The 26,692-nt window shown below is 40.8% G+C and overlaps 1 protein-coding gene across 2 annotated transcripts in view; it reads right to left on the reverse strand.

The window, feature by feature from the left end:
• The window catches only part of Cntnap4 (contactin associated protein family member 4), a 291,138-nt gene that overhangs the window by 117,323 nt on the left and 147,123 nt on the right, over positions 1-26,692 (reverse strand). Inside the window, exons 1-2 of one of the 2 annotated variants that reach the window (XM_060391928.1) lie at positions 15,414-15,430; positions 14,895-15,042 (exon numbers count right to left, since the gene is read on the reverse strand). In XM_060391928.1, coding sequence (XP_060247911.1) covers positions 14,895-14,925 — 31 coding nt within the window. In that variant the 5' untranslated portion in view covers positions 14,926-15,042; positions 15,414-15,430. Of the gene's footprint in view, positions 1-14,894; positions 15,043-15,413; positions 15,431-26,692 lie in introns of those variants that run through there. The other variant, XM_060391927.1, reaches the window with a different exon arrangement.

The following is a 26,692-nucleotide window of genomic DNA, read 5'->3' on the forward strand; positions in this document are numbered from 1 at the left end:
TGTGGTCCTGTTTCAGCCTCCTTCTCCAGGTTCCTGCCTTAGTTCCTGCTCCAACTCCTTCGATGATGATGACTAATGTGGAAGTATTAATGAGGTCAAACCATTTCTCCCCGAGGTGCTTTCAGTCTCTCTTTCTTTCACTTCTTTTCCTTTTTTTTTTTTTAACAGAAACCATAACAAAGACATAAAAATCAAATGAAAGAAAGATCTGGAACTTCTCTGCCCTATGTCCTCCCTCTCATAAAGAGCCTTCTGATGTCACAGGGTCCCCATGAATAAATCGTGTCATCCCCCAGTAACCACACCTTCAAAGTGCCTTTGCTGGGCAGGGCACCACAATGACCTTATATTTAGGTTTTAGAGGCTAAGATTTGTGTCACTGTGATAAAGTACTTGACAGATATAAAATACGAAAGGAGGGATTTCTTTCGGCTCTGGGTTTCAAAGGTCTCTAGCATGGCGGGGAAGGCTAGATCTGTGAGACAGAAGTGCGAGGCGGAACTCCTCACATCACAGGGAAGCAGAGAGACCAGGCAAAACAGGGGCCTTACAAAACCTTCACAGGCCTGACTCTTGTGGCAGAGGTCTGCCATCAGGCCCCACCTCCTCAAATCTCCACAGCCCTTCATAAATTCTACCAGCAGCAGGGGATACGTGCTCAGATACAAGCCGGCAAGGGGGGGGCATCCCACATTCAAACCATAGCAGTGGGGGTGGCTTTTGTTCTGTCTCGAAGCAAATTACTTAACCTCGTTGTCTTGCTTCCTCATGCATGAAATGAGAGTAACAGTATATTCTCCGCAGGTTTGTTGTATGAGTGTTTATCCACAGAGTAACAAGTAATCAATGAACACTCATTGCTGCTAATGCTAACCTATTATTTATTATTAGAATATTGAGCAGGAAAAGAGGTGCTCAAAATAATTAAATACTCGGTGGGTTTCTGATTCTTTAAAACAGTGGATTTCTGAAGAACACACACATTCACATTCACATAAGCAGATACATTCACAGGCCACACATGTACACACACATACACATACACACACGGGCACACACACATGTGTGTACATACATACACACACTCAAGGTGCACAAGATGCTCTTCAATATCAGTGTCATTGCTAGGTTATGCAGAGAGGGTGATCTGAGGCAGCTGTGGATTCTCTGGCTTTTTCTCTATCAGCTCCGGTCTGAGCTGACTGACTCACCACAGCAGTCACTGGTGACCTGAATCCTCCGCAGTGAACGCTGCCATCTCAAACCTGCTTATTTAAAGCAAGAATTGAGGAAAGAGGAGCCTCAGAAAGACTGTAGGCCTGGACCAATTCTCCTTGTGACTTCAGACATGGTCTGCTTTATTTCTATGATGCAGAAGTGTAATCTTCCATGGAATGGAAAGCTTGCCAGTAGAAAATATACAAATGTCTTTCAGGGAGCTGTGTCAGAAAGAATGTTCCTGGAATGGGCACTCCGTCCTCCTCCCTTCAGCACATATTTATGGAGAGTCCTCCGTGAGCGCAGAAGCAGATGAAGCATCGCATGAAAACAAAGCACAGTCTTTTTTATTTTTCAAAGAGCTTACCATCGATGGGAAGACACACATCCCTGAGATGCGATTATTCATGCCTTTGTTCAGAGCTTTGCTTCTGGATCAGGGCAATGTCCCCAGAAAGATGCACAAGACAGTCTGTCTACAATAGCCCTGAGAAGGATGTCAACCGAGCTGCAGCAATGCTTCACCTGCTTGGGCAGCAGACACTGTCTCTACCTGCACATATGTCTCATGCAAAGCCGCTTATCATTTTGATGTATTCTCCTACAGCTGACTCTTCCTACCCCACCCCCGCATCCAGTCCTGCTCCAAAAGTTTGAATACTCTTGGATTTCAAAAAACTGTCACTTTTAAAAGCAATATTCTCCCCCAACCCCAAGTAGATTATTAACAAAAAAATCCAGGAGGATGACTTTTTAAATTTTTTAGCCCAGCCATAATAAAACAAACTGGGCCAACAAGATGGCTCAGCATGTGAAGGCTCTGCAAATCTGGATGACCTGCATTTAATCTCCATGACCCACTTGCTAGGAGGAAAGAACCGACGCCTGTTGTTGATTTTTGTCTGTGAGCATGGAAGAGCACACACACACACACACACACACAGACATACACAAAGACACACAGAGACATACACAAAGACACACATAAACACACAGAGACATACACGTAAAACACAGACACAAACACAGAGAAACTAAATAAAATTTTAATTTATTTTAAGTAAACTGAATAATTTTTTCTTGGGTACTCCATAAACATTCAACACCTAGAGCTCTGCCAGGCTGCCACTAAATCAGAAGGTGTAGATTCCTAACTCAAGAGCTGAAAACACAGGTTCCCCCATGAGGCTTATTTAGATGACAGCATCAAGAAGATTTGATTGGAAGAACATATAGGTTACAGAGGCCTATTTTCTGAAATCAAATAACCTCATTGCCTACTGAATTGTACCAGGGAAAATGAATATGCTTTATTTATTTATACTACCATTGGTGCTTGCAGAAAGTTGCAGAGGTAGAAAAGATTTTTCCCTGAAAGATACTTCAGGATAAATTGATTCTGCAAGTTACACTGTGAATCATAGCATTATTGATGAGGACAGATGACTAAAAAACTTAAAAGAGAAAGATTGGAATAGAAAATGCATGAACTGGAAAATCATTCCTCCAATAAGAGAAAATTAATTTTATTTAAAGGTCATGAAAGGATTCTTTTTGAAAAAGATAATTAAGTATTCTGTTCATTTGAGGGAGAATTACCCTCCAAAAATACAAATTGAATAAGAATTTTATCTTTGGGGCTGGAGAGATGGCTTAACAGTTAAGAGTTCTTAGAAGAGACACTGTTTTGAATCACTGAACTCATGCCAGGCTTCCCACAACTAACTACAGGTCCAGGGGAATCTGATATCTGCCCTTTGGTCTCCAAGGGCACCTGTACTTAGCTGTGCATATACTTAAATGTGCACAAGCACACACACACACACACACACACACACACACACTGTCACATTAAAAGAGTTTCAACTTTAAAGATCAAAGAATCAAATTAATATAGACCTTCTATGAACTAGAGAAAGGGGCCATAGGCCAAACTATTCTTGGTTAAAAAACATGAAGTCAGCTTTTAACAGCCATCATACTGTTTCTTTATATGAGAATTATTACCCATGAATTACTAAACTAAGAAATATAAATCACATGGAATCACTGTTAAACTATTATACAGTGAGATATTCAAGCAGCAGGGTGATGGATAGGCACTTGAGACCTGCATTACTGAGTCAGGCTGGAGACCAAGCACTCAAGAAATCAACAGGAAATGGGCTATACTATTTTTGCATAGAAGCATAAAGGAACCTAGGATGATTTAAGGGATCTCCTACATTTAAAACAACTCAAATGCATACCATAAAACGGAAAGAGGAACAGAAGCAAGCTCTACACGGAACCACAAAGAAGAGCGACTCTACTGTCACGGCTCTAAATAGATGGAGGTAAAGTCAGCAACAGGCTGAGGTGCTGAACATGACTCCTGCACTTACATATCCATCTAAACTAACTTTCTGGGTAGATGAAACCAGTAGCATCTTCTCTGGCCAGGCCATTTCAATGAGTCATGGGAAGATACACATTGTATTTCAGTCTCTCATTTTATTGGTAACCTCTATAGTGCTGGCAAAGTCACCTAAATGCTTGTTTCCATATTTGGAAGCTAAAGAGATTAAATCTCATGTTTCATATTACCAAAGGTACTGTGGAGATCAAATGGAAGAACCACAGCGTCTCAACATTGATGACAGTAATGCCATTTTGATAAGAATATCTACAATCATTTATTCACCTAGAAGATGCCTTTCTCTCTTTTAATCAACTGTTACATTTTGAATGTAATGAATGTGTGCTTTATGTATTAACTCATTATTTAGTTTATATGAAAATATCTTTTAAAAATTACATTTAATGATGTGTATGTGCTATGTTAGGTTTATGCACATGGCCAGAGAGGGCATCAGATGCCCTGGAACTGAAGGTAGAGGTGATCATGTTCCTCCTGGTATAGGTTCAGGGAATAGAACTTGGGCCTTCTGAAGAAGTTGCACATACTCGTAACCACGGAGCCATCTTTCTAGAAGCTATATAGAAATAGTTTTCTTTCATCTATTTATCAATTGTTATTATACCTGGACTATATTACATGCTACCATGGAAGCCCCTATTTCTTTCTTTCTTTTTTTTTTTTCATGGAACCTTTTTTTCCAACTCTTTATTGGCTCTATGTGAATTTCACATCATGCACCCCAATCCCATTCATCTCCCCATCCCTTGTATCTGGCCTCCACCCTTGCAACCTCCCCCAAAAAGAAAATTAAAAATAAAAATAAATTAAAAAAAAAACATTTATTGTAGAAGCTGTAGTGTGTCACACAGAACACCCTTTTGACAACACATTTTTACAATCATTGCAATGAGTCATTTGTCTGTTTCAAGTCCCCTGGCACTATCAATGCTGGAACATCACTGGGATTCCTCTCGGATATCCTGTTATTGCCCTGTGTCATGAAGATCCTGCAGCTTTGGATCTGCAGGAGCCTTCATATGCTTGGGCCAGTTCATAAATGGGGTAGATTGTAGTGCAAGTTTTTTTTATTTTTATTTTTTAATATTAGTTACAGTTTGTTAATTTTGTATCCCTGCTGTATCCCACTCCCTCTTTTCCTCCCAATCCCACCCTCCCACCCTCATCTCCTCCCTGCCCCTTTCCAAGTCCACTGATAAGGGAGAACCTCTTCCCCTTACATCTGATACTGGTTTATCAGGTGTCTTCAGGACTGGTTGCAAAGTCCTCCTCTGTAGCCTAGCAAGGAGGGAGGAGGAGTTAAAGAGCCTGCCATCGAGTTCATATCAGAAACAGTCCCTGTTCTCCTTATTAGGGTACCCACTTGGATATTGAGCTACCAAGGGCTACATGAATATACTGAAATCTATCCACCTAAAGAAGATAAACAAGAAAGAGGACTCAGGGTATGATGATCAATCCTCACTTAGAAAGACAAATGGGATGGACAGTGGATGTAGGAGCAAACAAGTAACAGGACAGGAGCCTACCACAGAGGGCCTCTGAAAGCCTCTGCCTAGCAGTGTATCAAAGCACATATTAAGACTCTTAACCAAACTTCCAGCAGAATGCAGGGAATCAAAAAAAATGGGGGGGGGAGTTAATATGACCTGGAGAGGACAGGAGTTCCACAAAGACCAAATACAACTGGGCACAGGGGTCTCTTATGAGACTGTTTCTCCAAACAAGGACCATGTACAGATGCAACCTAGAGCCCCTGCTCAGATGTAGCCCTTGGTAGCTCAGTATCCAAGTGGAAGGCCCTATTTCAACAGTGATTACATCCTGTCTTCAAGAGTCTTTCAGTCCAAAGAAAAAGACAGTAATATATTTCCTGAGCTCAGAAGCACTTTCAAATTGTAAATGATAATATGAAAAAAAACACAGAATTACAGAAAGGGTTGGAGTAGATGTATTTAAACTAGATAGGCAACCAGGCACATCTCTGGTGGTCTGATACTTATGCTGAATAGGTGAACAGGTAGATAAATGGAGGTCAGGCAAGAAAATGAATGTTAGTGAATGGGTGCCATTGGGAAGATGGAAAAGACTGAAGGGATGACAATGAGGAAGAAAATGGAAATAGCCCACAGGAAGTGTCAAGCAGGTCAGCATGACCATGGGAAGAAAGACCTGCTTCTGGGTTTCAGTAATTTGGTTTTATACTTCCTCCTAGAAATTAACCATTGATCCTCAAGTATGACTGTCACTGCTCAACCAGTGTCACTATGGTCTTCCAGTTGTTTAACAGTTCCTCAAACTGGCATGATTTGAACTTCAAAAATGGCCTTCCCAACACTACATAGATGTTATGAGTCTCTAGAACTGCATACTCTGCCGATCCTGCTTTCTCCTGGGCATCTCATCTTAGGTACCTGGTGTTTAAAAATCAGCCAAGCAGGAGTCAGGGGAGCTGGAGATCTCCACTGATGACCTCCTTTTAGATGTTTCCTTCTCAATTTCTGGCCTCTTTGGAGACCTGGAACTCTGACCTCTGTATTCTAAGTGTGAAATGACTGGGAAACTTTCTGCTTGTCCTTAGAAAACTGCCAGCTGAATATGATCTCTGGAATGTACTTCTTGGCTTTATAGAATCCAAAGCTTTCAAGTTTCTACCTGCTTTGAAATGAATTTCAGAGCTCTGAGTCTGTTTATAAAAATATATATCTAGTATGTTTACTTGTTATGGGTGGCAAGTGAACCCAATAAAAGTTTTTCTGACTTAACATCCAAAAAGGAAGTTGTTTATCTTTTTCTGAACATAATCCATTCATTTATTCAAGGTTGCCAATAGGTCTATTTTTTAATCTATCATTTCTTTATATTATTTTCTAGTTATAAGGAAATTTTTTAAAAATTCTCTTTCTGTTGTATTTGATAATCTCACATTCTGGAGATTATGGAAACATAGCTTTCACTTTTACATAGTTTTCAAATAAGAAATTGGAACCTTAATGTCTCTCACATATGAATAATGGGGATGTTAAAATTATCATCATGGGGCCAGTGAGATGTCACAGTGGGTAAAGAGCTGGCTGCCAAGCCTCATGACCTGAATTTAATCAAGGGGACCTACATGGTGAAAACACACAAACACACACAGAGTAGTATTCATATTAAAAGAGCAGGGGCTAGAGAGATGGCTTAGCAATTTTTAAAAAAATGCACTCTTTCTAAAGCTCTGATTTTGGTTCCCACATCCATACTGAGTAACAACCAACTACCTGTAATTCCAGATGAGGGATCCAGCTCCTTCATCTGGCCTCCACAGAGACTGCACTCAAGGTACACATGGAAACATACACATGTAATTTTTGAAAATCAAAATAAAACCTAAGAAACATTATCATGAATCCCTCCAGTTGAAGTTTTATAGATACTTTGTATTAATGCAAAATGTTTCTATTGGGGATGGCATGAGCCTTTTCAATTACATCTGAATTCTGTATATGTAGTTCTAAAGATTATCATAGTTTTCTTCTTTTTTCACTTTCTAGCATTGTAATGCCAACTGTGTGACAGTATTAATAGAACAGGACTTGCAAAGTAAAAATATCAGGACTATCTAAAAGCCTTATAAGAAAATTGAGAGAATTTGTCCACTGGATTTGGGGCTAATGAGAAGCTATCTTCCTTTCAAACTAAACACAAAATAGGATACTTGAACTATCTCTTCTGGAATGAACAGTTAGATGGGAGCTGTGTCTAAGTTACCTGGTCAAACTTTCAGCAGTTATCATAAGAAACATCTCAACAAATATGCATTTAATGCAATCATAACTTTCTTTTTCATAATTGAACTGCTTCTAATTTTCTGTCCTAGCTAGACACATGGTTGAAGAGATCATAATCCTTAAAACATAAAATTACCACTTTGCTTTGAGTATCATGGTGGTTTGTCTAAAAATGCCACCCATTGGCCCATATATTTGAAGAGTTAGTTCAGAGAGTGGCATCGTTCAAGGAGGATTAGGAGGTGTGGCCTTGTTGGAGGAAGTGTGTCACTTAGGGTGGGCTTTGACATTTCAAAAGCCCACACTAGGCCCAGTGTTCCCTCTGAGGATCAAGATATAGCTCTCAGCTACTGTTCCAGCACCATTCGTCTTGCATGGAACCATCATGCCCCTGCCATAATGGTAATGGACTAATCCTCTGAAACTGTAAGCAAGTTCACGGTTAAATTTGTTCTTTTATAAAAGTTGCCCTGGTCATGGTATCTCTTGACAGCATTAGGACAGTGACTGACAAGTATTACTTTCACCTCGGCAAATATCTGCTCTATTATACTGTCTACGTTTTCTAAGCTGAAGTGCACTGATGACATTGTTATTTTCTGGATTTTACATGTCTTCTGAAGGTCTAGGTAGTCAAGGCTTGCCTCTTGCTATTAGGAAATGGTGGAAATATTATGAAATACAGTCTAATAGCCAGTCTTTCTCATGCCTCAAAAGGCACTGTAGACCCCCGGTCTCTTCCTTTCCTTTCTTTTATTCATCCCCTAACTACGAGATGAACAGTTTTACCATATGCTATTACAACAAAGCACCCAGGCCTCAAATCAACAAGCTGATAGGTCATGAAAAGAGGCAGAGGAAGCCCTTCCTTTTCTTAAGCTGATGGTCTCATGTCTATTAGAATAACAGAAAGCTACTGCACAGTGTATAATTTCAGTTTTCAGTGTTTGGGGCATTGTTAAATGTGCATTTCTATTTTTTTAAGTTAGCACAAGCTTCGTAATGATTGACTTATGTTCCTTTCAATGAATAAAAGCCATAATTTTCCCCTAAGTAGTCAATATTTAAGCAATTAAACACCATAGTTCAGTACTTGTCTACACTTGTTCTCATTAAGACTTCTCATTTACTTCTCCCCGTGCCCTGTTCCTGATTGTGAGAGGTCGGGCATGCTGCTTGGATGATGGGGAAAGCCTACCCGAGGCTCATCAAAATGCTTCCATTCACTCATCCATCCACACAGAAGATTGGTGGCAGAAAGAGGAAACTGTTGTGCACCCGCACAATGAGGACACACTGTGTCGAAGAAAGACTATTTTGTGGCAGCTGAAAACATCTCTAGGTCTAGGAAGTGGGTGTTGGGGAAGTTGAGAGAAACCATTGCTTGCTGAGGAGAGAGAATGGTTAAGGTAATTATCCAGGTAGAGGACTGATGGCAGGGTATGGAGCAACAGCTTCAGACATCATGCAAAGCCCCTAGGGCTATAGAAAAATCGTGAAGTTACGGCATGGCACAGCAATAGAAATTCGTTCAGTGTGGCTAAATAGTTGGATATTGTATTCTGTTGCAGAGCAATAAAAAAAGACAATGGGATACAAAGTAAGGATGCTTCTTTCAAGATTCCAGACAAGGAATTTTAAGTGAATACGAATGTCAATTTGCCCAAGCAAATCATTCAAAATTATGAACACTACCTCCCTTGGCTTACTGTCCACTCCCTAAGGCCTGCTAGATGCATTCACTTTCACCCAGTTACTTCCCCACCCCCGATTTCATATGCATCCCTGTGCTTGTCTTTGGAATTCACAGCATCGCCTCATCTAATCATCAAAGGCTTTATACTCTGTTCCTTCCTGTCTTCCATCACTCATGTCCTTCCATCCATCTCTTCTCTGGATCTATAAATGTGTTCACAACTGCAGGGGCCAACATATCTAAAATTTATGCTTTCCCTTTGATGCCATAAAATTTAGCTTCTGCTTTACTCATTACTCAGGAGACAACTTCAGGTTTGCTGACATTAAAGAGGAGCAGGCTCTTTGATTCGAATTTTCCACACACCTGGCATCTCGTCATAATCAGTTGTTGCTCTAACTTGTTGGAGCAGAGGCCAATAAAATTACTTGTGAGTCTCACAATAGCCATTTTCCCTGAAATGGTCACAGGACAGCTTGAGTCTATAACTTTACGAGGCACATGTATCAGACACAGTGAAAAGAAGCTGGTATCAAAATGTGAAGAAAGGGCTCATTGGGCAAAGGTGCTTGTTGCCAAGCCTGACAACCTGAATTTGAGCCTTAGAACCTACAAGGAAGAGAGAACTAACTGCTGAACATTACACACTTACCTTCATGTGTTCACCATAGCGGATGCATATGTGCATGCGTGCATACACACTAAATATGATAAAATATATTAATTATAAAAATAAATAAGTATATTAAATGTATGAAGAGCCTACTCTAGTTATAGAAAAGCATTCCCATTTTTCAAGATACAAGTAGTTGTTGAAACTTAGCACTTCATTATTTTATTAGCAGTGACACAGGAAGGCACTTTATGATTTACTAAGAAATGAATTTATGTATATTTCAGTTCTGTATTGCCAACCTAAAGGCTTGAAGTTGGTTCTGTGTTTCATGGGCTCTTAAACTCAGTGAGTCAACAACAGGATTAATTATCCCTCTGTTCTCTTCCCCAGCCTATTCATCCTCCAGTGCCCTGTCCCACTAAGTGATACTATTGTCTCTGTTTTCCAGATGCAATGACTCAAATGTCCTCTCACACCATGAGCAAGCTCTGATGCTTCGGTATCCTCAGAGAACTCTTGGCACTGACCTGCTCCCCTTTCGCAGATTGCTGCTCCAGTATGGTAAACCAGTTGTCTTGCACAGATGACATCAAAAGTCTCCAATTCTGCTTCTATCTATTTATTTAACCCTCTAATCTGTAACCTCCATTTCAGTCTGAGTGACCATTCACAAAATGCAAAGCGATCCTCTACCCTAAGGAATGATGCCCTCCCCCCAACAGGGCTGGCACCTTCCATGTCAGCTGACTTAATGAAAACAATCTCCCCTCAGACAGGCCCACAGGCCAACCCACTATAGACAATCTCTTCAGGGACACTCTCTTCCCAGGCTCTTCTACATTATATCAAGTTGACTAATTATTCCTTGATCTATCAATTCTCTTTCTGTATTTGACTGAATGAAGTTTTTCTGTCTGCAATCCCCTGCAAGCTTCCTATGTGAAAATAATCTTGATACCAAAATGTACTGTTATCAGCTTCTTTTATGAACCTCAGTCTTTGTCCCTCACATCTATATGATGCAGCATTTCACAAGCTACGTTACTTTGCATTTGATGAGTACAGTGTATTTTAACTTTGCACTGTCTATCTTACTTAATAAAATATGTGCTGTTTTATAATTTCTGTATATGGCCAATATATAGTAAAGTTCCCCCTTAAAAAATGTTAGTACATAGTTATTTGTGAATAAATACGAGAGCGAGGTACTTGTGAATAGCACTAACTTTGGAAAGTGATGCCATTCATTTTAGATCTTCAGTCTAAGATGTGTTGTATGATCTTGGACAAAGTTCCTAATTTTTCTATGGTTCCTTTTCTTCCATGTCAGTTGTAAGGAAATTTGATGTGCATTGCTCTTGAATGAATGGCACAGGCAAAGCCTGCCTACAGACTATTGTTAGGTGGGTGCATATGGGAAAAAACAATCAGAAGGGGCCTTCTTCTCTGAGTATGGATGGGCACTCCATGGCTGTGATCTAGGAAGGTGACCTTGCCCTCACCCCAAATACTACTGTTTTCTGTTTATAGATGATGCAAAAGATGCCCTTATATGCTTAGAAGAGAAGATTCATCCTGATCTTTTCTACACCACTTTAAGGGGTTGCAAAAAAAACCATAGAACTATGAGCTTATGCTAAGAAATATTCAGACCTCTTCATTCATAAACAGGGAAAGCTAATGGTTCCAGCTATTTCTATGCCCAGTGACTGAAAGCAAGTCTATGGCTCATTAGGTAGAAATTCTGAATGTCTCCTTTTATTTCTGCATAAAACAGTGATATTCATGTACCTACTCCTCTGTGCTATTCAAACTAAATGAGAAAAGACCCACAAATAATTCCTTTTGGCTCATAATAGCTGTTGAATACTTGTTGGCCTTATGGTATCGTGTGTAATCAGTTAATACTCACGCAAGGATGCTGGCATAAGTAGTTGGAGACTATGACTGTGAGGACTATTCAATATAAGGAGTAAAGTCAGTATGATCTAGCCCATTCCTCCAAGTCGCTTACTTCCAAGCCAAATTGAAGCTGATTTCTGGCTCTCTGTGAGAATATCTTTCCATTAAACTTATTACTTTGTCTCTCTTAATAATTTAAAACTACACATCTATCATTTTACATCAGCTCCTGTCATAACATTTTACTCTATGTATTTGAGTTTCAAATCTACTACTGCTTAAGTCATGGGTCAGTGAGAAAGGGAGAGTGATTGGCAGGTGGAGAATGTGCTTATCCTCAAAACAGTAATCACACAAAAAAATGAATGTTCCAAAAAAGTTATAGGCTTAGGATATTGGGGAGATACTTAGGTCATCACGTGGTGGCAGAGAAAACGCAAAGAAACCTTAACCTCAGCAGGCACTACCCTGTGGGTATTATAAATCATAATTAGGTTTCAGCAAAACAGCATAGAATTCACAGTCAAAATTCAAAAGCTGCCCAGTAGTAAAAATGGGCAGATTGTTTCATTTTCCCAAGACTCAGTTTACCCTGGGAAATATAAGAACTAAATTAGAGTGTGTTTAAAAGTGATCTATGTCACAGTGTATCCACAGCCAATATCAGCTCTTACCCTGCTGTGATAAATGTTTTATAGAATGAGTGCTCCATGGAGAATACAACTGTCAATACAAAGCAGTCTGTTATTTGTACCGTTCATTGTCCACCATGCATGCGTGACTTTGGCTAACCTCCAGGATCTAAAGACATAGGCTGCAAATATAGACCCATGGTAGAGCACTTCTCTAGCACAAAGCAGGTGCTAGATTCAATCCCCAGAAATTAAATGACAATAATATCTTAATATTATTGCTACTAATAGTAATAATAATAATAATAATAATAACAACATGTGAGAAATAAAGAGTCTTTCTGTCCAAGTTCTGGCTTTCAGAACTTGATTAGGGTAGTCTATCTTTTAAAGGGTGATTTGTTTCCAGGTCTGAAAATTATGAAATGAGAAACACACATACCCAGAGCAGCTAAGCTGCACTCTGGATGCCAAGAAAGCCAGCAGTCCAGCTGGGCAGATGGTGAGAAGGAAGCTACCCTGGAACTCATCTCTGCAATCCAGCAGCTGGAGGGAGCAGGAGCTCAAGTCCTGGGCTCCGGGAGACTTGGCTGTAAGCCCAGCTCTGCCATATCCTGTCTGTGCAGCCTGAGCAACTCAACCATCCCAAGATTTGGTTCTCTTTTGTGAAATGGAAAATGGAAGAGTTATCTTGTCTTCGTTACCTGGATTCCTTTGGGACATCGTACATGTCTTTGTACAATGTCCATAAGAAGCACTCAAGGAAGTGGATAACTCAGTTCAGATTCCCAGCACCTACACAAAAAGCCAGCCACAGTGGTACATGCCTGTTGTCCCAACGTTGGAAAGACAGACATGGAAGGATCCCTGTGGGCCCCCTAGAAAGACAGTCTAGTGGAATCAATGAATTCCAGGTTCAGTGAAAGACGAGCCTCAAAAACAGCGACTGAGGAAGACCCCTGACACCAACCTCTGTTCCCCACACATAAGAGCACATGCACCCACATATACATAAGCATGCACCAAACACATACACATGTAACACATCCACAAGAAGAAACAGCACAGTGCACATAGTAAGCTCTCAGGCACATTTTTATACTTTTAGAATTAGGGATATCAGCGCTATTAATATTGGTATTGGTTCAGTTGCTAATTGAATTACTACTATATAAAAGATCATCATAATTGTTCAAGGAGCCTAAAGGGGGAAAATGTTGATTGATGATGGCATTGGGTACCAGGAACATCATTAAAATATGCCGGGTGCTCCAAGCTGTCTATGCAATAGACAAGCATGTCTTGGCCAGACATGGGGGTTGAAACTTTATCAGTGGTCTGGAGAGATGGCCTACTAATTAAGAACACAAAATGCCCTTCCAGAGGACCCTAGTTCTGTTCCCAGAACCCACATTCATCACTCCACAACTACCTGTAACTCAAGCACCAAGGGATCTGATGCCCTCTTCTGACTTCCATGGGCACCTGCACATCTGCACACATGTGCAAATACCCACACAAAGACACACAATTAAAAATTTAAAAGTCTTTAAAGACTTTAAAAAAAAAAGTCTTTTTTTTTTCTTCAAGTCACCCGACATTTTTATAACATTTGTTTTTCTCTTCCGTTCGTATCAGGAAGCATAGCCCAGCCAGGATAATCTCCTGAAGCCAGAGAATACATGTGAAGTAAGGGAGCTTTAATGGCTAAAAAGTAAATAACTTTTTACTAGAGGGATAACGATGTAGTTAAACTGAACAGTCCTGAGCTTTAATGCCAGAGTTCCCTGAGTGTTAACATCAGACACTGGGTCGTAGCTTGAATCTCCCCAAACCTCAGGCTGTTTGTCTGATTGCCGTTGATGGTGTTCATCAAATTACCCTCTCTAACAACAGAGCCCCCCGCAGGATAGTGTGGCTTGAGGTGGACTGTCGATAACTCTTAGGTCCCTTCTCCACAAAGAAAAACAAAAAGAAAACATGTAATAAAATGCCTCATTAGGGGATGACTAAGTGAAATCTGTGGTTTCTGCCTGTTTTTTTTTTTTTTGTTTTGTTTTTTTGTTTTTTATTTTTATGTGAAGACATTTCAGACATATTTTATATTCTGGCCAAGGTCTTCGCTGTTTCTTTTAATTTATGCTGAGGGCATGGCACATTTAAAAATAAAGTCCTTTGGCACATTATTTTTAGGATAGAGAGAAAAATACTTGGCTTTTATAACAGCTGGCTGGTCATACTACATGGACTGTTGTCTCTTTTCTAAAAGTCAGGGTACCAACATAAGGCTTCAAGTGTAACCCACTAGGAGAGATACAATATTCAAATACCCACACCTACTTAATAATGATAGTGTTGCATTGTCACACAGACATACACACACACACACACACACACACACACACGATGAGGTTGGGGAGAAACAAAGCATACATGCTTCTTCCCTGAATTCAAATGTAAAAGTTGAGTGTTCCAGTAAATATTAACACACGTGGTCACAAGAGCGGCCTTCAGCAAAATCGTTCCTGTCTGATGTCTTTCTTCAGACCTACGAAGCTTATTTCAGTGTGCAGTTTGGCTTTCCAAGGAGTCTCCTTTGATTATCTACTGCAGTGTGTTGGGTAAACAAAACACTTACGGTATGCACACCCGAACACCTCAATTCGCATTCCAATTCTGCCCTTGGGGTTCCATTCTAGAGGGATGAAGCGCAGAAACCTGGCTTTGATTGAAGGCTGGAGTCTAGAATACACAACGCTGTCTGCGTTTGCATTTCCAGAAAAGCCCTGGAAGAAAAGGGAAAGAAGGAGCTCACAGTATCTGCAGACTGTCAGTGCAAAGCTAGCCTTTCCTTTTCTCCCTGTGGAAAGTGCCGCTTGCTTTAAGGAAATCAGATGAACAGTTTGTCGCTCCATCCACAGTCCGTGCCTGGTACCTACCCTCCTTTGTATTAAGAGGAGCTTTAAATTGCATCACACCCATTAAACCAGCTCTCAGCCAAGATGCCCTCAATAAAAATTGCTTCTGCAAAACACAGATTAAATGTGAAAGCGTGCTTGCCAGTGGCTGCCAGCACTGAGGACAGCATGGAGAAGCCGAGAAAATAATCTCTCGGTATTGAGAAACTATTACCTGATTCAGCAAAGAAATTGCTCACCTGTTTCAGCAATTGCGCTTCCTCAGTTCCCTCATTAGCATAAACAAAAGCCTCACCCAAGTAGGAACCACACTCTCTAACAGCTACTAAGCTTCCTCAGCACACTGCCTCCTACATGTCCAGAGCTGTAGAGGGAAACTTGAAGCAGTAGGAACTTGGAAAGACCTGTGATTAGAGTTACAGAGTCTGGCCCTGGAAAACGAGAGAGACCTTTGGAATGATGCTAAGCCAGCACAGTCAAATTGCAGATGAGGAAATTAAAGGTCAGAAAGGTGCAAAAAAAATCTGTGGTGTCTGCAAAACCATTACACTGAGTAAGCCTGCGCTGGTCACTTCCAAAGTATTAGGGCACATTAGCTGGTGTATAGCTTGCTTATCTGCAAACATCCACAGAACTCAATACCCTAGCCACTTAAAACAGTTTAAGAGATTTACTTACTTCTATTTTCTGTGTCTGAGTATCTGCAGGTATGTATGCAAACCATGTACATGTCTGGTGGCTGGGCAGGGCAGGAGAGGGCACCAGACCCTCTGAAACTGGAATTAGCATTGTGAAACTCCCTATGGATGCTGGGAACCATGGATGGGAGGTCTACAAGAGCAGCAAAGGCTCTGAAGCACCGAGTCGCACCCCTAGCCCAGAGCCATTTCATCTTCTCTAGCATGGGACTCCACATATGAAGACATCAGCATGAAACAACAATGCCTCCCATCATTTATATTTCATCTTTATTCCTTCTCCAGAAGAACTGTCTGCTCCAGTTCTTCCTGTTTCTTCCTCTTATTTTTTTTAACACTGTCACAATTTGTGCAGGAAGGAATGACATAGGAATGATGCTATTACATACCCAGGCTCATGATGGTAAGTAGGTCTCCATAGTTAAGCAATAAGGGAGCAGCTAGGAACACTAAGATGCAGGCAGCAGGTTCCAGTATGACTGGTTGGTAATCAGAATAATATCTAATACGTTATTAAAGAAAGTATTGCATGGTTCAAAATCAACTTACAATGATTCCCTTAGCAATCAGTTCACTTCCTCCTGTTTCATCAGTAGCCCGCTCACCCAATTTTCAGGCTGGCAATGCCACAAGCATTTCCACAGATGTACACTTCTACCTGCAAATCAAATCTGAAAGGCGGCACCTGAGCTGCTTCATCCTCAGCGACTACTTGACTGTAGTTGGAACCAGCAAAGAAACAAACCTTAGGGTGCTTCTAGGTGAGGGTTTCCAAAAATTAGGACTGACCCTGAATGCGAGTGGTACCTCAGATGGGTTGTGATCCTTGAGTGAATAAAAACAGGAAAATGGAGAGAGCAAAGCTGAGCAGCAGCTGGCAGCGCTGGTCCCTCTCTGCTTCCTGACCAAGGCTGCCATGGTGTCCGCTCCACGGTGGACTTACTGTCACACCATAAACCAAAACGAACCTCTTCCCCTCTCTTACGTCTTAAGGGAAATATGGTCCCAACAGTCAGGAAAACAACTGATGCAGCATGCCTTACCACAGTTTACTGTGGCCGCCCAGTTCCACAAAGCACGTGGTCGTCAGAACCGTCATCAAAGCCTGCTCTTGGCCCTTTCATTCTTCTGCTCCCTTCCTCCGTTCACACCCACACCCCCCCTTGATCAGCCACTCAGACTTGGACAGGAGGGGTACAATATCCCATCCCACAGCATTCGGACAAAACCCAAACTCCCCACCAAATGTAACAACCACACCTGGGGTGTTGTCCCAATGAATCGTCTTGAAAAGGCCCCACCTAGCCCCTGTTAAGGCCCTTTACACATCAGGCAACTGTGTTTGGCCGCTTCCTGTTACGATCTCAAGTCTTGTCTATTCAAACCTCCTCCACCAGAGACATACTTGCTCTTGATTCCAGCTTCTAAGGCAGTGTTTGTGGCCCTCCACATCAGATCTTCCTGTTTTACGTTTTTCAGGACGAAGGGTCTGCTCCTGTTTATTTTCAGGCTTATTTATCTTACCCTAGCAGGAGTGCTCCACCAAAGCGCAGACCTTAGCGAGCCTCCAGCTACGACAGTGAAATCCCTTTTTGGCTCAAGGTGGCTCTCAGCAAGATTCATTTATGTTAGAGGAAAACAAGGCTTAAAAGAAAAAAAAAAATTTAAACAAAGTTCAGCCGGCTTCTCAGTAACCGGGCCAGCAGCGCCCTGTGCTGTGTCTCTTACAGCATGGAATGATCCAGCGTGTGTCAGACGTACCCGATCACAGAAGTGTTCTTCCTTCACTTGTCACTGTCCTCAATGACTGTGGCTGCTCTTCAGAGCACCTGCCTGGGCTGCTGCCTTTTCCCTGTTTAACCTCACAGATCCATGAAGTCTGGCCGCCAAGCCCTTTCAGGAAGTTCCACCTTTTCCTACTTCACTGGTCAAAACGTTTTACTAAAGATTGCTTAAGAAAGATTACCATACCGGCAGAGCCTCCACGACTGCCTTAGCTCTACGCTACAGTGGTTTCCATCTCTGTGGAGATGGTGAGCACCTGGCTGAACACTGGATGAGCATGTGGCCTGATCTTTCTTTTAGGATGGTCGAGGCAAGGCACAATTTCCCAACTTGAACTATGTGTTAAAACTTTCAGCGCACACAGATCTTGGCATTGGTGTGTGTGTGTGTGTGTGTGTGTGTGTGTGTGTGTGTGTGAATGGGCATGCACATGCATGTGAGCCCATGTATATGCATCTATTAGGATGACCCCAGGCACCACTGGTGTGAACACATCCATATGTATGTGTCCTGAAGACCCTAAACACTGGTATGTGTATGCGTGCCTGTGTATTCATGTGTTATGCCAACCCTAGGCACATAAACACACACACTGGTGTGCACACACACACGTGTGTGCATGCATCTTAACCAGCTCTCCACATGAAGTTAGTGTGAAACCATGGCTGAGCTCCTGCTCTCCAGTTACTGGACTCTAAAGTGACGCTGTCCGTCAGCTCATCCCATACCTTTGTTGGCATTTCCTGGGTGCCAATGGCAGGCTAATGTGATCTGTAATCATAATCTCTTGCCAAGTGAACAGGTGGATAATGAATTAGATGACCCTTATAGAAGAAATCACATTTTTCCCAAAATTAACACAATGTCACACATTTTGATAAGTGCACACAAGAGTGTCTCAGCTTAAGGGGCTGGGAGAAAAAGATTCTCACACTGACACCGATGACAGATGGGTAAATGGCACGGGGATCCAGCAAAGTTTGGCTTCTTTACCTGATTGACTTAGAGGTTATTTAAATTTTTAAACATAAAGTGCAAATATAATATGTATGACTTGCATAAATAATACAAATATCTTCTCTGGCACAGTAAAAACTTTAGGAGTTTTTGCTTACAAAATAGTGGAACATGGGATTTTAAAATAAGCTGGCATGCTTTTTATAGTAATTATTTTTTTAAAAAAAAAAATTAAGACAGTGCTAAAGGAAGTACAGGCAGAAGCATCACTGAGGAACACTTAGGGACCTTAAAACTTCTTTCCACTGCAAAGTCATTTGGAAAAACATAACATTACTATCTCTAATATCAGAGACGGACTGACAGCATTTGCTCTCTGTCGTCCAAACTGTTTACCTTTTTAAATCCCCAAATATCCAAAATTCAATTTTGGACTCAATGCTTACAGAGAAAGGTTTCAGAACGTCTGTGGGGTGCAGGATTGATCCTGCATTACCTTATAAATGAAGATTTCAAGGCCTACCGTCGGGTTTTAAATGTATCGACTTTGCCTAGGAGATACTCTTCAATCTATTATGGGAAAAAATGTTTTTTATATACCATCAAAATTCACAAAGAAGCACACAGATTTCTTTGTTGGTTTTGTTTTGTTCTTTGAAAAGAAGGGCTCACTATGTAGCCAAGGCTGGCTTCAAACTCAGCATCTTCCTTCCTCACTCTATAAGTACAAAGATCCAGGTGCCAGCAAGAAATGCATGGATTTGAATGTCCCTTTCTCTCTCTTTTTTCCTTTTGTTTATTTTTGAGTTTGTATTTTAACTGCAACATTTCTCCCTTCTTTTTATTCCGAGAGAGAGAGAGAGAGAGAAAGGAAGGAAGGAAGGAAGGAAGGAAGGAAGAAAATGCACTGCATGAACAAATTTATCCCTTCCTTTAGAGAGTTTGGTTTCTAGTCAGAGGCCATTATTAGGCGCACTTCAGAAAATCAGGAAGTTGGTTTTCAAACCTCACAGGTAAGGGCCACGAGAGGGGCCTGGAGTCTGCATTTCAAGTACATGCTGTTGAGATTAGAAAGTGAAATGTCCCCCACAGGCTCATACATTTGAACACTTATTCTCCAGCTCCAGCTGATCCATACAGTAAAAGGTTTTAGAGAAGGGGACTCCGAGGAAGTGGTTATTCAGAGGTGTGTGGGCCTTCAGTTCTACAGCACAATTCTGCTTCCAGGCCTTTTCCACTTTCTGGTCACCTGGGATGTGAGCAAGCAGCTGCTCCCTCTGCCTCAGAATTCCTGGAGTCAAGGCTTTCCCTTGATTGCTGCCACAGCCCCTCAAACCCTAAGCCCAATCAAATCTCCCCTCCTGAGTTTGGTCACAGTGACCAGAAAGGCAACTAGTGTTTCCATTGAGCCTGAGCCTGTGGTCTTCCAACCCCTCCCCCTCCCCATCCCACCCCTGTCCCACCCTTGCCCCACCCCCACCCCATCTCCTCATCCCCACCCCCACCCCACTCCCACCCCTATGCCCTCATCCCCACCCCCATCTGAGGGACATCCTGCTCTTTCGCCCTTCCTGTTTTATCTCACAAGTTTTCAGGGAGTAAAAAGAATCTAGAAGGGTCTACCAGGGTTAAGAAGGGGAATAATGAATAGCGTCTTCATTCCACTGGGTTGTACTCACAAACTTGTGTAAACTGAGAAACCTATACCAAATCTGTTTTTTGTTTCATGGTTTGGGAAGTTGTTGTTGTTGATTTCTTTTTCTTTTTCTTTGTTATTCTTTGTTCATTGTTTTGTTTTACTTTGTTTGTTTTTTGTTTGTTTTTTATTTGTTTGTTGTTTGTTTGTTTGTTTGTTTTTGGTTTGTGTTTGACCCCAGGTCTGCTCCACAGGTGTGAATTCACACCTAGTTATTAAGTCAGAGGCACTAGGGGAGAACCTGCTTGCTTTCTTTTCTTTTCTTTTTTTGCCTAAATGGTCTTGACCTCAAACTATCTTCTAAATGCTCCTGCTTGTATCCCTAGATAAATGCTGCACTCAGCCTTCACCAGTGAAGGTTCCCATCAGAAGGTGGTATCAGTTAATGCAGAAGCCAATAATTGGTCAAAATATCTGTAATACACCATGCTGAAGTGACTGGCCGTAAACAGGATATCTATACCACACACTCCAAAGCTCAGGGAAGGTTTTTAAATAGTAAACAAAAAGAGTGTATGAGCCAGAGAATTAGAGGGATACACAGCAAAAAAAAAAAAAAAAAAAAAAAACAATAAAAAAACAATAAAAATAAGACCTCTTTGTATAACATACTCATCTTTCTTGAACTCTGTTGCAACTGTGCTTTCCTGCACAAGAAGCATGCATGATTGGGTCCTGTCCATCAAGATTTCATCATGGATGGGGGCGGGGGTGTGCCCCTGAGGCCCTACTCCTCCCTGAGGGACTATTAGCAGTAAATAGTTGCCAGGAAAAGGGCTGTCATTTTCTTCAGTGTTGTAGCCACTGGCAAGTTGCATATACTCCAAGAACTAACCCATCGAGGCCCATGCAAGCAGCTCTAGACTCAGTGGTTCATACCCAGGAGAAGACATGAAAGCACAAAAGAGACTTGTTGGGAAGGAGAAAGGGGATAAGAAGGGCAAACGATGGTGAAAATTACTAAAATTCACTATACACGTATACAAAACTGTCAAGGAATTATTGTTAAAGTCTATTACAATAATTGGGGGGAGGCTAAAAAGTCTAAAATCAAGACTGGCAGATTGGATGCCTGGTGAGGACCTACTCCTTGATTCATAAGATTCTGCTTCGGATAAGTCCTCACATGGTAGAAAAGACGAAGGACCTGCCATAGCTCCCATGAGCCTCTTTGAAAAAAGCTCTAATTCCATCCACTTGAATACCCTGAGCCTGATAACTTCACTTCCCAACATGCCCTACCCCTGAAGCTCACGGCCTTAACAACTGGGATTTTAACATGCAAAGCTAGGAGGAGCCAAGCGTTCCAATTACAGGACAGAGCAACTGTGTTCTATGCTATCAATTTAACCTTCTTCAGCACAAAAATTTGTTCACTCAGGGAAGGATGCAGCTGAAGCATTTTATGCAGCTTTAATGTTGGTGACAACCCTACAAAGCAGTTATTTTTGTACCCACTTTACAACTGAGGAAAATGAAAATTATAGAGGTTAGGCACTGAAAGTCACACGGCTAGAAAGTGGCTAAGTAAGAATTTAATTCCAGGCTGCTCCGACTCCAAAGCTCGTAATTTAGTGAAGTCATCAAAAGGCTCCAATCCAGCAGGGCACGGATACAAAACAACTACGCCAGAGAAAGCGTAGTACATTTTCTAAAGTGTTTCCCTCTTTCTTGTACTTCACATTTAAACTATTTCATGCATCTGACAATAACGCCACTTAGATTATGGCCAAGCTGGGACTCAGCTCTACCCACTGATGTTCATAGAATAGAGTAAGACTCTTAGGCTTTATGTTTTCTCTAATGTGCCAAAGAAGAATACAGAAGAATCCCCTGATGATTAGACTCTTGAATCTAAACAGAAATCCCCCATAGATACAGAAGGTAAGGTTCTGTGCCATGATGTCATGAAATGTACAAAATATCTAGAAGTAAAATTTATTTTATGGGATAAAAATTGAAAAGCTTATGTGTACTTTCTTTTCTGCTTGGCTGTAGAACTTCCATACTCTACCAGATGTTCATGGATGACTTAGAAATGTATTCGAACCATGACAGAGATGTAGCTTAGTGATACAGTGCTTGTCTAGTATGCACAAAGCCTTGGGTTTGATCTGCAGTACTGAAAAATATATTCAGCCAAGATAACTCATGAGTTAATGAATTAAAAATTTTCACAGGATTTTAAAGAATATCCTAAGTGATTCTAAAGTTTATGGCGAGGTACAACCGCACTAATTTCCTTTTCAAATATTAATTGAACAAGTCATGTATAAAAGCCAAGATGTTTAAGAAACTACTGCCTGTGGTAATTCGTAAGGAGCCATGAAACATCACTGCCATAAATCAGAAACAGGAGACCAGTTAGACATAGTTACATAGCAGATGCAGACTGCATATAAATTGATCCAGCTCCAGCCAAAATAAACAGCAGCAACAGTAGAAATTCAACACAACAAACAGACAGGCAAACATGAGAATCCTCTTGTCATTATTGATCTCCTTTATTATGAGAATTCTAGTGACCTACATGTGACCTACGTGCAACCTGATTCCAAATGCAACTTATTTCGCCATTTTCGGTTAGCACACAGACACTGGCTAAATCATGGCCACAAGCTGCCAAATAAAAATCTCTTCTTTATTTGATGTTAGTTACAAATCCTGACTAAATGTGTCTCCCAAGAGTTCCTTTAGTGTTGGAAAGTGCAAAAGAAAGGCAAAGAAAAAGCAAAAACTACTGAAAAGTAAGGGATATGCCAACATGAACTGAGGTATGAAAAACTTGCAAACATATGTCAAAGAAAACATTATAAACATAGCTATAAAGATTGAGCTGACTAATTTTCAACATGAATGTAATCCCTTCCGGTTGTGTTTTAGAGGGCATACATACTAATAGCAGTGTGGGATATACAGAGATATGGTATTTATATTATCACAGTGATAGACTATCAAATTCTCAACAAACCCCAGAATAGAAGCAAGTAAACAAAAAAGCAAAAACAGGTTACACTAAAAATATAAAAATAAATATTCATAATACGATAGAAGAAAACTAAATTAACAACAACAATAATAATGAGCAATATCTGAGGCCCTTTCCCTTCAGATGTGAGTAAAGAATTCCTGAGAAAGAGAAGCTGAGATAGTACTTTTACCTCCCTCGATTATAAGTACATTTTCAGTTCTAGATCCTTAAAGGAAAAGAATACATTTGGGTCTCTGGAGATTTTGTATCAGAACTTAAAAGATCTATAATTTAAGTAAAGAGAGATGGGAATGAGAAAACCCTAGGATCAAGAGTAATGTTTTGATTTCTGGGTTATTTGTTTGTTTTCTGGCTTGCCTGCTTGCTTGCTTGCTTGCTTGGAGAGAAAGCGAGACAAGCATAAACAGAGGCAGCCAGAGTGAGTTTGGGTGTTGGATGGGTAGGAAAGCAAGCAAGATCTGGGAGGAGTTGGAAAAGGAGAAGAGTATGATCAAAGCATGTCATATGAAAAAAAAATGTAAAGAATAATGTTAAAAAGTAAAAAGTTACACCTTCATTTTCCCAACTGAAATTGCAGCAAAGTACTTGGTAAGGGTGTGGTTCCTCTTCTTGCCAGCAGACATGACTAGAGAGACAGCCGGTAGGCCTCTTAACTGCCTGGTCAGTTTTTCTCATATGATTTTATGTACACATGAGAAAATAATAAATGCCACCAAAGATTGTTCTTACAGAAAAAATGTACTGTCTTAAAAACACAGAGACACAGACATCCACACATGAGCATGTACACACACACACACACACACACACACACACACACACACACTGCAGAAGCATGAGGCAGAGGATCACATTGCATTCATAATCAAGAAGAGATGAGTGCTGGGCCTCAGTTCATTTCCTCCTTTTATTTCCTGTTTTTATTCGATCTGTTTTTAATCAGCTCATCCCTGTTTTTATTCAGTGGGATGGTACCACCACATTCATGATGTGTCTTTCCTTCTCAATTAAGCATCTCTGGGAATGTCATCACAACACACCTAGAGGTGTGTCTCCCAGAGAGCTCCAAGTCAAGTCAAGATGATAAATGATAATTAGCCATTACAAACCCCAACCAAGAACCAAATCAGCTAATACCTTGACCTAAGGCACACACTGACAACCTCTGGGACCACAAGAAATTAGTATCTATTGAAAATTTGTTGAGACAGCTTGTACTGAATGATTCTTATGAAAAACCACTACCATAAACTATGAAGAGACAGGCTCATCCAAAGACTGAGATATGTCTGCTTGGAATAAAAATTTCTGGTACCCTGAAACAGAACTGATGCTCATGAAAAATTTCTGATGAATGCTCGAGAGTAAATAGCTATCATCAGATGAGTGAAAAACCTCCCAAGGATCACATTTCTGAGCTCTTCACATCTAAAACCCCTATCAGACTTTAATATGGGAGTCTCTGAGAGCCTGTCCTGGCAGGAGAAAGAGACAGTAATCACAGAGTTTTCTGTGGCAAAAGCTGACCACGTTGGCCAAATGCTTTTCCAGAGATGGTTCCAACTGAAGAAGCTACTTCAGTCCCTCCAACTTCCCAAGCTTCTGGTCAGACCAATGGGGAATAATTCAACAGAAAGGAAGCTGCCACAAACAGACTGAAAGTTAGCACCATAAAAGAGAAAGAGTGGAGGACTAGAGAAAGCCTGAAAAAACAAAGGCATTTGAAGCAATGAAATTTAGTTGGACTTGGATGCCACACAACCCCTCCTGCCTATGCTATCATCCAACAAGAACTTGGTATAATACAGTGAATGACAAGTGACCATCTCTGAGGACTATCCCACAGTCAAAAGGTGAGACAGAAACAAATGCACTAAGTTTGAAGTTAAGTGTTTAGCACCCAGGACACTTGGTACAAACACTAAACATACCTGAATTCCTAGCAGAATAATGTCAGTTGTCAAATTAATTACCTGATCCTGAACACAACCTTAATAGCTTTCAGCAAAAATAAAAAAATAAAAAATAAAAAATGTCACACAGCCATGCAAAGAACCAAGAGAAAGAAGGCTGTAGAGACAAAATAATTATCTAAAAAAACAAAAACAAAAAAAACTTATCTTTTAAAAAAAAGGCAAACAGGATGGACATCAGAAGAGGGAGAAAACAGGGAATAGGACAGGAGCCTACCACAAAGGGCTCTACCCTCTACCCAGCAGGGCATCAAAGCAGATGTGAGATTCATACCCAAATTTGGGCAGAGTACAGAGAATCTTAGTAGCGAAGGGGGAGATGAAAGACCTGGAGGAGATAGGAGCTCCACAAGAAGAGCAACAGAACCAAAATATCTGGACACAGGGGTCTTTTCTGAGACTGATACTCCAACCAAGGACCATGCATGGAGATAACCTAGAACCCTTGCACAGATGTAGTCCATGGCAGCTCAGTCTCCAAGTGGGCTCCCTAGTAAAGGGAACAGGGGCTGTCTGTGACATGAACTCAGTGGCTGGTTCTTTGATCACCTTCTCCTGAGGGGACAGCAGCCTTACCAGGCCACAGAGGAAGACAATGCAGCCAGTCCTGATGAGACCTGATAGGCTAGGGTCAGAGGGAAGGAGAAGAGGACCTCCCCTATCAGTGGACTGGGGGTGGGGTATGGGAGGAGAAGAAGAAGAAGGAACAGTAGGATTGGGAGGGGAAGAGGGAGAAAGCTACAGCTAGGATACAAATGAATAAATTGTAATTAATAAAAGTAAATTAATTTTTAAAAACTCATGCAGATTCATCCACAGATAATGGAACTATATGATCAATATGTTAAAGGACATAGCTGAAAAAAGGTGATTAGTATACAAGAAACATACAGGTCATGTGAGTAGAAAGATGAAAATGCTAAAAAAAAAAAAAAAATCAAAGGAAAAGCCCAAAGTGAAACAGAGATAAGCAATATCATCTGAGAGATATATCAATTAATTCAACATAGCCAAAACTACTCAGTGAGCTGGAAGCCAAGGAAACATAAACTTCCTAAACTACAATGTAAGGAGAGAATTCCCAAAATATCTGGGACAATTACAAAAGTTGCAATGTATGCAGTAGTGGGTGTGGGGAGGAATAGGAAAACAAAGAAAGTGAACAGTGAATATCATCCTGGATGACAACTCTTCCAACATCCAAAACAGACACCATTACAGAGCACCAGAGAACAAAAATCAACAGAAAAATCAAAATAAAGCAACAATGAATCATATCATATTCAAGCTACAGAAAGAAAAATAAGAAATAAGAAATAAAAATGAGCTATCACAAAAGAAAACGCTGCAGAGAAGTCAGGAGGAGTAGGGTAGGGACTTAAAAAATCTTGTTTTCTAAGGAGATACAAACAATATA

Source organism: Meriones unguiculatus, chromosome 10 (assembly GCF_030254825.1).
Source record: "Meriones unguiculatus strain TT.TT164.6M chromosome 10, Bangor_MerUng_6.1, whole genome shotgun sequence".
NCBI classification, from domain to species: domain Eukaryota; kingdom Metazoa; phylum Chordata; class Mammalia; order Rodentia; family Muridae; genus Meriones; species Meriones unguiculatus.